The sequence below is a fragment of the Halyomorpha halys genome, unplaced genomic scaffold (genome assembly GCF_000696795.3).
Source record: "Halyomorpha halys isolate HHAL.00 unplaced genomic scaffold, Hhal_1.1 Scaffold273.1, whole genome shotgun sequence".
Classification (NCBI taxonomy): Eukaryota; Metazoa; Arthropoda; class Insecta; order Hemiptera; family Pentatomidae; genus Halyomorpha; species Halyomorpha halys.
This window is the reverse complement of record NW_027106425.1, coordinates 603,290-613,637: the sequence shown is the minus strand read 5'-3', so window position 1 is coordinate 613,637 and position 10,348 is coordinate 603,290. Positions and strand designations below refer to the sequence as shown.

Here is a 10,348-nt window from a genome sequence, read left to right as displayed (position 1 = left end):
TATAATAAATAGCTACAGGCTCCTTATCCATTTCCTTTTCTTATTTTATTATGTTTGCACTTCAATAGGTGTCCACATGTAGACCCATTAAGAAAACCTGCCAGAATTACCAACTGATAGGACTCATCCTATCACCCTAGAAATCCAAGGAGAGAGGATTAGACAAAGTGAGGAGATAACGTACCTCAATGTGAGGATAAGAAGATGATTTGAGACCACTCCTCACCTGGTTTATTTAACAGTAGGGTGACCCTACCATTCGATGGATTATGTAGGATAGGGGGTGCTTTCTGGGGAATCAGGTATTCTGCCACAATAATCATTTACAAATATGTGGTCCAGGAGGAAGCATTCCCTGATATTCTCAGATAAGTATCCCATGCTTGGATCCAGAATCTCATGCAGAATCAGAGGAGACTGGCTACCATGGCTGAACCAAGTAATGTCTCTGGACCACATTCTCAAGGAGGATATTGTTGAAGTGAAAAGGCAGGGGCTAGAACCATTTAAATTGCACTGCCATGAAAAGACCCCAAGCCAGGTTATTTAGAAACACCGGGATATTCGCTCTCATTGAGTTGGGCTTCCTTGGTCTGATTGAGAACAAACCCTTCTTCAGGGGGTTTATCCGTGTGATGGAGGAGGCACACTAGATGGATGCAGACCAGAAGGGTTGGACCTACCGGACGGATGCAGGTGGATAAGGTGCAGTCTCATCTAAAAAGTGCTCAACCGAGTGCTGAACTGCACCACAGTACAAATAAAATTGTACTCTTTTAAAATAAAAAAAATAAAGTTGAAGATTAGCAACAGTGGCATGCGTAACCTTTGTGCACTACCCCACCACTGCAGCCGAACCCTATTTAGCAGAAATGCTAGAGGGGGAAAATAAAATAAAAACTGTTATTATTATTGTAGTCGACTAGACTAATGAAGAGAACCTGCTAGAATTATGAATTCAAGAGTTCCTTAGGTTCAAATGTGAGGAGATACAGCACAAACTCTACCTCATGATTCCTAAATTCAATGCCAATATCCACATTCCTCTACTCTTCAATCTAAGCTTAGCCCAAATGCCCAGCCAACACTAAACTCCCTTCACACACCATTTCACTCACCTTAAAAACTTACAAAATCATGATTTTCAATCTCACTTCTCATTACTTACAAATCTAGTATACAACCTCATCCCTATGCCATAAATGTAATAAATAAAAACCTTTACAATTCGTCTTTGGAATGTGACTAATGCTCAAAATCATATAAACAAACAGCCTTATATGGCAAAAATAATGATGTGGCCCAAGTAATGGTAATCCAGTTAAACAGCAAAAAACTGTTCAACTAACCTCAGTACCAAATTTAAAAAACTGACCAACAGGCATCCTGACGATCATAAATTATATTACCGAGTCAGTAACAACGCAGTATAACATTATGAAGGAATATATTGCCTTTATATTATAATAACAGATGCTATCAAAAATATTAAAAGCTCTGTCAACATAACATAAAGTAGGGAAACATATCATTTGATAATACAGCGAAGTTCAAGCTGCCATTAATAATAAACAAAGTAAAAGACCTTGAGAAACTGTCCAATAATACAAATTAAACTTCTAAATTTAGTGAATGAAAAACAATATTAGACTTCATAATAAACCAGTTAATTTAAACAAAACTAACAATAATTTTCAACTTACATTAGTTATTTGTGGTTTTACATCTTCAGGTTCGGAATAAACGTCTTCATGTGACCTTGTATCCCACATACCATCTTGGCTGTCTTCATCACTTTCTGACTAAAAAGAATTAGGGATAATAATAGACAATTCTAATGACAAAAAATCAGCTTACATACTAAAAAAAAAAAAAAAAACAGGTTCTTTTAAGCTATTATGTGATGACGAGATATGAAAAATTATCATTAAAATTCTAGCAAAAAAAAACACCAAATGTTTGACTAATCAAAAAAATCATTAAATATGATTAAAAAAATAAAATATTAAAAAACAAAGGTCAGTTTAAGAAAGATGGTGATAAAATGGAGACCTGATAAGGGCTTTCAATCCTAGTAATCTTCACTCAACCACCATAATTTTTACTTATATGGGAATTTCTATACCCTATTATGAAGGCCACCACTATAAACGAACTCCTTTGAAATTTCCAGTAGCTTTGCTGAACACATCCAGTAAACAACTCTTAAAATTGTATTCCATTTTGATGGTTGTATTATTTTATATTAATTTTTTTGTTAAAGTAAGAGCTGTAAAAATTAATGTAGTGTAAATAACAGATCTAATTCAGATTTGAGTGAGGAAATAAAATGTAACAAGAAGGGAGATAATACTGTTGAATTAAAAATCTTTTTTAAAAAATATGGTCACTTTAATTCAAGTGAGAAAAGCCTAAATTATCTGTTTTTTCTCAATAAAATATTTTTTTTTAAAATTGAAACAGTAATTAGTCAAGTGATGCACAAATATTAAGATACAATAATGAGAGATTTGCATACAGTACAAATAGTGAGATGTGTAATGAGAAACATATGTTTTGAGTGGGTAAAAAGTGGAAAAACTTTGAAGAAAAGATTCTGATCAGGGTATATTTAGTGAACAAATCTGCAGTAACACATACGGGAATACTCTCAAATTCAAGTGACAGATGATCCTTACTGCTCATTAAGCTACACCTAACATAACTTCTAGCCACTTTATATAACTGTTTTCTTTAACTTGATAACTGTTTTCACCTCAAGTATATAAGACAAAATTATACCGTTTCCAAGGCCAATTGGTCAAAATTTGCAATACTTTGTTGGGCTGCCTGAAGTCTTTATAACAGAAGTTTTTTCCCCATGACTCTGGGTATAAGGAACAAAAACAAAAACAGGGATAACATCTGGAGTTACAAGAAAAACTATTGGAGGATAAACACATGCATGCACACACACTGGTCATCAACATATATATTTTTCACAAAACACATATACATATATTGAAAAAAAAATTAACTACATTAACTCTAATTCAAAGCATGTTAAGAGTATTTTGAGTTTTATTTTAAGAAATAAAATGTACAAGAGTTAAACAGTTAATTCTTGTCTGAAAATGTTAATGATAATGATGTTTGACTTTCATTTCCGGCAATAATAAATTTTTACTTATTTTTATTAATAGATTTTTACTAGTTTAATAGAAAAAGTCCTGAAGAATATAAATCCAATGCCTAATTGAAGAAACCACTTTAGTATAAGTTGAGCACTCTCATTTCATTTAGTTCTTACTAGCTAAAAGACTGTAATTGCCAACATTTTTCTAAACAAGATTATTAAAATAACAAATTATTTTAGAATTCTTGTAGAAAAACAGTGAATAACAAATTTCAATATTGACCCAACAAATCAAAATCAATTGTATGAATCTACTAATTAGAGAGAGAGTCTCTCTATTATATAAAAATGTTTTTAGTGAATACCAAATAATATTTTATTTTACATTCCTAAAGTAATAAAAACATAAAAGATATTATTAAAAAAGAATCACAGAGGAATCAAAATATATCATCTCTATATTATACAAAATAGTTTTTAGTGATGACTGTGTAATATTTTATTCTAGCTGTAAGGTAAAATAATAAAAATGGGTCATAAAAAATTGAGATAAAGAACGTAATAAATTACAATTATAAAATTTGAGCAACAAGTAGTACAATTAAATAATCAGTAGTATAATTAGTAAAATAGGGGTTGGTCCACCATCAGGTGGACAGAGGGTACCTCCCTAGTTATTATTATTTTATTTGAAATATGAATGGATATAAATATGAGGTGATGGACGAAATAAAAAGACACTAGTGGATTTGTTGGTATCACAAAAATAAAGATAAAATGCAAAAGGAAACTTTACATTCAAGAACAATTTTTTCTATTCTGAGGTGTCTCCAGAAATGAGAAAGCAACCAGCGGAGCAGGTTTTCATCCAATTACAAGGTGATAATTTGTAAACTACAAAAGGTTTTGTAAATCTTAGAAAAAATAAAAATTAAAAATCCATTCTCTCATTGCTGCATGACTGCAAAGGGACCAATGGAAAAAAAAAGAAGAAAAAAAGTTCTTTAGAGTACTATACATAGAAGTAGTCTGTGACACCTATCTGAAGTAATTTCTGTAACAGTAATTTCTTTATGACTCCTACTCTCAGTTTGTTCTTATGACGGGATAGAGTCTCTTGCAGCACTTACCAGCAGTCATGCCTATTCAGTATTGCCACTTCCAATTTCAGATCTCAAGGATCAGAGTATCCTCAGCCACACCTGCTATACATTACTGATACTTGGGATCTGCAATTGGAAATGGATATACAGAATAGGCATGACTGCTGGGGTTAGTGCTGCAAGAGACTCTATCCCATCATAAGAACAAACTGAGAGTAGGAATCATAGAGCAATCACACTGTTAGAAGAAATTACTCCATATAGTTCGTTGAAGTGATCTAACAAACAAATGAGGTGTTTTTTGATGAATAATCTGTCCAGAGTGAAGACATCAAGACAATCTACTGAAAAAAAAAAAAAAACAGTGATCAAGATGTATCTAGATCATTTTTTCAAGAATAATAAAACTTTGAACCCAAGCAAGAATATTAGAGATAACTAAACTTGATACTCCCAGCCCATACTTTCTTGGAACAGATTATCATATAAAGAAAAAGTATATTCATTTTACAATAATTAGTCTTTAAAACTATATCACTACTGAGTAATAGATTTAAATGACTAACTGGAAAATCATCTGTTGATGTAGCAGGGTTAGATATACAAGACACTTTTGGGCTATAAATTTCATTGAAATCCGGTCTCCTTTTTCTTTTTCTTCCACTAGGTTGCTGATAAGCACTATAAACTTTATGCTGTCCTGTTTGAGCCGCATGATGAGTTTCTACACTCCGCCAAGAGCCTTCTTCAGACCTCCAAGAAACAGCGGCTAAACCCTTAATCCTTAGTTCTTCAGCTGTTTGCAACAGTGTATTTAATTGTGACTGAAAATAATAATAAAAGAAATAAAGAAATCAGAACATGATGAAATTACACAAAACTATGTACTAGGAATCACAGTACCAACAGATAAAATTGAAAATACACTGAAGGACAAAATTAAAGCACCATCCTTAAATTTGCAATTAATTAATGTTAATTCATATTTATCATACTGCAAAATAGGTTTGGTTGTAAAAAGGCTTTTAAAAAATAAATGTAGTAAATATTTAATATATAAATATTAAAAAAATAAATTTTGAGAAAAAGGACAAAACTAAAACTAATTCTGAAGAATAATAATCAACAAAAAAAAAAAATGTTTTTGTTAAATTTTATTTAAGAGAATTTCAACCTTTGATATGAAACACGTCTATTAAACATCTTTGTGTTCCTTGAGAAAGATTTTTTATGAAGTTCTGAGAAGTTTCATCAAGAACAATCATTTCCAACTGTTCAAGGATTTTTCCATCATACCAGTTGGTTAAAATGATCCAAAATCTCAAATATGTTAAATCACATTTCAAACTCGACTTTAACCTGGCCACAGCAAGCATTTAATTCTAATTTCATATAGATCTACAATACCTGCTTTAGGGGCACTGGCACTATCCTGTATCACCAAGAACCTTTCACTAATGTAGAGGACAAACGACATTAACTGAATGTTCCTCAATTAGGTCTTATAATTACCTTGGCAAAGATGAAAATCTTCCCCACACAACCAATTTGGAGTAGTATCCAAGGAAATTCCATCCAGAATATTAATGAGCCACTTTTAAATACCACTTAACGACCTATATGAGTATACGAGTGGAACCACATACGAGTATATGAACTCTTCCTTGATGGCATCCATATGAATTCATCTCAATCTGAAAATTTAAAACCATGATTCCTCAAATTTTATCTGTAATGATAACTCTTCTCCAATCTTCCAAATGAGCAATTCATATCTTCCTATAGAAACTGAAGCTGAGCCATTTGGTGAGCTATGGTTAAGAGTCCAGAGCCATAGCAAGGCATATCTACACCCTTGGTGAGTTTGAAAAATCTGTGCCCTCCAATACTGAGGGTCTGAACAATTTTTTTTTAGAATTTTTGTAAAATGGTTTTAATATAAAAACACTGTTATTATAAAATAATATTTAATGTGATTTACAACTGTACAAGTAATAAATACAATAAGTAAATATGTTGTATGTTTAATTTACACTTGAAAATCTTGGGAAGGAACCACCCATTGGAGGTAATTATAAAATAAAAGCTAAACCTAAAGCTATTGCTTGATAAATTGCACAAATATGAAAAAAAAGGGGGAGGGATTTTCCAAGGTTAATTTTGTGCTCTTTGTACCTGCACCCTTGGGAGGGTGCATCTTGCCACCACCTAGCTATGGCCCTCAAGAGGTCCACAGGCCAGGTGCTGGGACTTAATGTTATTTTGATTAAGCCTTCTTTGTATAGTCATGCTGGAAATCAAACCACTTCCAACTTGCCTAAAGATTTTTTAAATCATTTCCAGTGATTCTGTGGTTTTGCAGAACCTGATGACAGATTTGTCCATTGTTTTTCTTGTCTGTAGACCTTGGTCGATCCAAGGCTGGTTGGCAAGTTCACTTTTGACTGGCATCTTACCCTTTCTAATATAACGTCATAGCACTAACACTATCACATTCACTTAAACACCTCACTAGATGTATTGAAAACAAAATAAAATGCTTGAAGTTCAGAATAAATGAAACAAAACAAACCAAGGAAAAAGAATGACTGAAACAAATTTTATACAACTTTTTAAGTAAATGAGATTAGATTATTCAGTATGTAAATAAAATAAATAAAGAAAATAAATCATTATTTTACACTTTATTTTTACCATGTACACCTCTAATTACAAAAAATTAGATAAAATAATACAGAAAGATAATCAATTAAATTTTAATAACTAAATTAAGTGGTGCATTAATTTTGTCCATCAATAGTTTTTCTACCATAGCCGGACTCCAAGATTTAAAAATCTAGTGACTTGGACACTAAACAATTTCTACTCCATAATTATTACTGTTGCAACCAAGAACATAAAAATATAAAAGTAAGCTAAGCACATTTAGGTTGGGTTTTATTTTGTTCTTTATTTGGTCAATTTTTAGTTTTCCTCCATGCCCATACTGCATGTATATTTATAATTTCATCATTAAAATTTAAGTTTTCTTTTTCTTTATTTCTAATTTTAATAATAAATTAAACATAATATATTATTAGGCCATAAAAACAAATATATGCATATCACAAACTTCAAAATTTGAGTCTCATCAGAGAATTACACAATAGTATATATTTTAGTACTGAACAATACATATTTTCTGAATGTTTAAAACAGTATATGATTTAAATGTATAGTTATAAGAAAGGATTGTGTACAACCACAATCCAGCCAGAATGTTGACTAGACAGTCCTGCCTTCATCTATCTCCTCCCTTTGGCGTTGCTCCAGCAGTGATGTAAAACTATTGACAGTATACACTCCGATAAAATCATAACTTAAGGTATCAATAGTTCCAAAAATTCTTAAAATAATTTGGTGAGGATAGAACATAGATAGGAAAATATCAATGTCACCACAGACAATTTAATGATTTAATATTCAAAAATCTTTTTGTCTTCATTATTAGGAATCAAGGGAGCTGTTTTGGGCCATGAAACATCAACCTCAGTATTCTATCTTGAATTGAGATGTTATAAGCAGTAGTTCGGTTTTTTATATTGTTTATTTCATCAGCTGTCACTTGAATGTTTTTCAGATTTTTGACATAAATGTACACTTCATATATAGTATTTTTTCAATAAAAATGAAGGTCTAACAAAAACTGACCAGGTGTCATTTGTGAAGCGTAAAAATTTGATTGTTAGATTACCTGAAGATAGTTGAAGCATTGCATGAAGTTTAATTAGTTACCTTGATTTTTGGGAGTCTTATAGTTTTGATAGTCATACAACAGTCATTATGAAATCTAATTGACCAGTTCTAACTTTTTAGAATAGGTGATACTTAATGTATGGAAACTTGTATGACATGCATAAATTTATCCTAACATTTTTGTAAGATAATTAGACCTGTTTTATGTAAAACTTGATGTACCAATGGGAACTTATCTTGTCTGTCTGAATTGTATCTTACATTTTTATGTTCCATTATTTGATAAAAAAAAAAATTAGGTAAAAATATATACCTTTGGACTTACTTAATTTATCTTTCCTTAAAATTATTCATTAAAATTGAGTAATTTAAATGTTATTTATGCTAAAAGAAATTTTAAAAAGCAGTGTTTTGAATGATTCCTATGTAATAGGGGGCAGTAAGAGATTAGTAAGAAAATAAATTTGACAGAACATTCCCAACCTGGATGGAAGTTTTATCTTTAAGATGAATCAATTTTGTTTTTAATTTCATAAGAACCAAATTCATTCATACTTCAAGTTTATTCATTGAGTAGATTCATTATTATTTACTTTTTTGTTTTAAATTCCCAACTATTTTCAATGATAAATTTTGTTTGTGCTTATTGTTTAATATTATTATTTTTTAAATATTGACAAAAAAAGTATTTTTAAAATTTTTAATCTGCCTTAATATAAGTTGAGTTGTTCATGAGAATACCTCACACACTTTTACGGCTTATTGTAACAACACTTTATTGAAAAAAGAGACCATGTTAGTACAATTGGAAAGCACAAGGCCTGATACACAACGAGTAGTTTGTAGATAATTTAGAACCATGGGTCATCCAATCCATTAAATCAGGTGAGTAAAACATTAAAAAATTAAATGACAGAAGCTGTTTAGAAAGGCAGAAAAGGATCAGGAAATACAGCATTATTTTTAAACTAATACTTTCTCTCTTCATAGATTTAATTATAAGGATATCAAGTAAATTCAACATATCACTACCACTCTCAAACACCCTTTTCAATAAATCAAAAATAAATAGGATTAAAAATAAATACTTACATTTTCTACATTAATTTCACCTTTGTACATGAATTCAACTAAGGCCTTAATGTCATCAAACTTTACATCTTTCAGAATAACAATAGGGTCTTTTTCTTCATGTTTAGAAAAAATTGAATCAAAGTATGTACTACAGGCCGACAACATTATCTAAAAAGATAAAATACAAATAAGTTACTTTATAAAGATTAATTCAAATTTAAATTTTTTAAATTATTAATTTATTTATTGTTATTTACAACTGTATAAAAATATATAAAACAAGTAAATTTGCTGTAAGTGATATAATGACATGATACAAATGTGGAGAATTTACCCACTGATAAAACTCCAATAACATTTCTAGAGGAGAAAATATTGAGGCCATCTTCTTTTCAGATGCCCAGGAGGAATATTAGGTAATGAAGGAAAAGCCAGGTTAGAAACGAGTGGGTTTGGGTGGTTGGGAAGTTTATCATGGAAGGATCTGCATCTGCCAAATCGGCAACATATGGAACATTGAGATCCTGATGGATGATTTCAGAGTAAAATTGAAATCAAAAAGTGAGTAAACTCTTAGTAGCATACTTTCTGGAAGAGTAAGAACTCGGTGCCAAAAGTGTAATGTAGGCTTTTGCATGTCTTATTATGCTGTTTCATAACAAATAAACTAAACGATTGTTATTATTGTGTAATGGTTACTATTATGTAAAGATTTAAAACTTTACTTTTAAAACTTTTATAAATATTTTGTCATTTTCTTTGGGTTTTTAGAAAAAATAAAAATATATAAAATAATGTTGTTTTTTTTTTTTAAGTAGTTGGGAAAACGAGCATATCCATACAGCTGTGCTATATATATATTTAGCTCCCTCTATCAAAATTTTATTTTTTTAAATAGCGTTGACATAAATGAAGAGCTTCTGCAAAGTAAAACTTTATGACACTCACTTGGGGCTCAGGGAAAAACAGCAATGTAACCAGAAAATAAAAAGAAACAACTGAAATGAATTATAAACGTTGATGTAATGTTCAAATAAACAAAAGTATTCGAATCAATGTTATTGATGGTTATATTTTGAAATAAAAATTTCTAAATGAAAAACTAAAAAAAAAAAAAGTTTATAACATAAATGAATCTCTGAATCGCCTGAAACACGTTCAAAACATCTGTTCATACTCTTATACCTTTTTTCAATTTCAGACGCTTTTTAAATATTGCTCGATTTAACTATCTTAAAGTCTCCTTTTCCCGTTTTAAGCTAATATTTCAAAAGTGATATAGGACCATCGCTCCCCAGGGGTCTTAGCGAGACGGGTCCGG

The 10,348-nt window shown here is 30.7% G+C and overlaps 1 protein-coding gene across 2 annotated transcripts in view; it reads right to left on the bottom strand.

Moving 5' to 3' along the window:
* Window positions 1–10,348, bottom strand: part of LOC106680658 (protein abrupt) — a 46,448-nt gene that overhangs the window by 27,072 nt on the left and 9,028 nt on the right. For both annotated transcript variants that reach the window (XM_067044797.1, XM_014420526.3), the window contains exons 3-5: window positions 9,046–9,195; window positions 4,785–5,042; window positions 1,704–1,802 (exon numbers count right to left, since the gene is read on the bottom strand). In XM_067044797.1, the coding sequence (XP_066900898.1) occupies window positions 1,704–1,802; window positions 4,785–5,042; window positions 9,046–9,195 (507 nt within the window). The remainder of the gene's footprint in view (window positions 1–1,703; window positions 1,803–4,784; window positions 5,043–9,045; window positions 9,196–10,348) is intronic.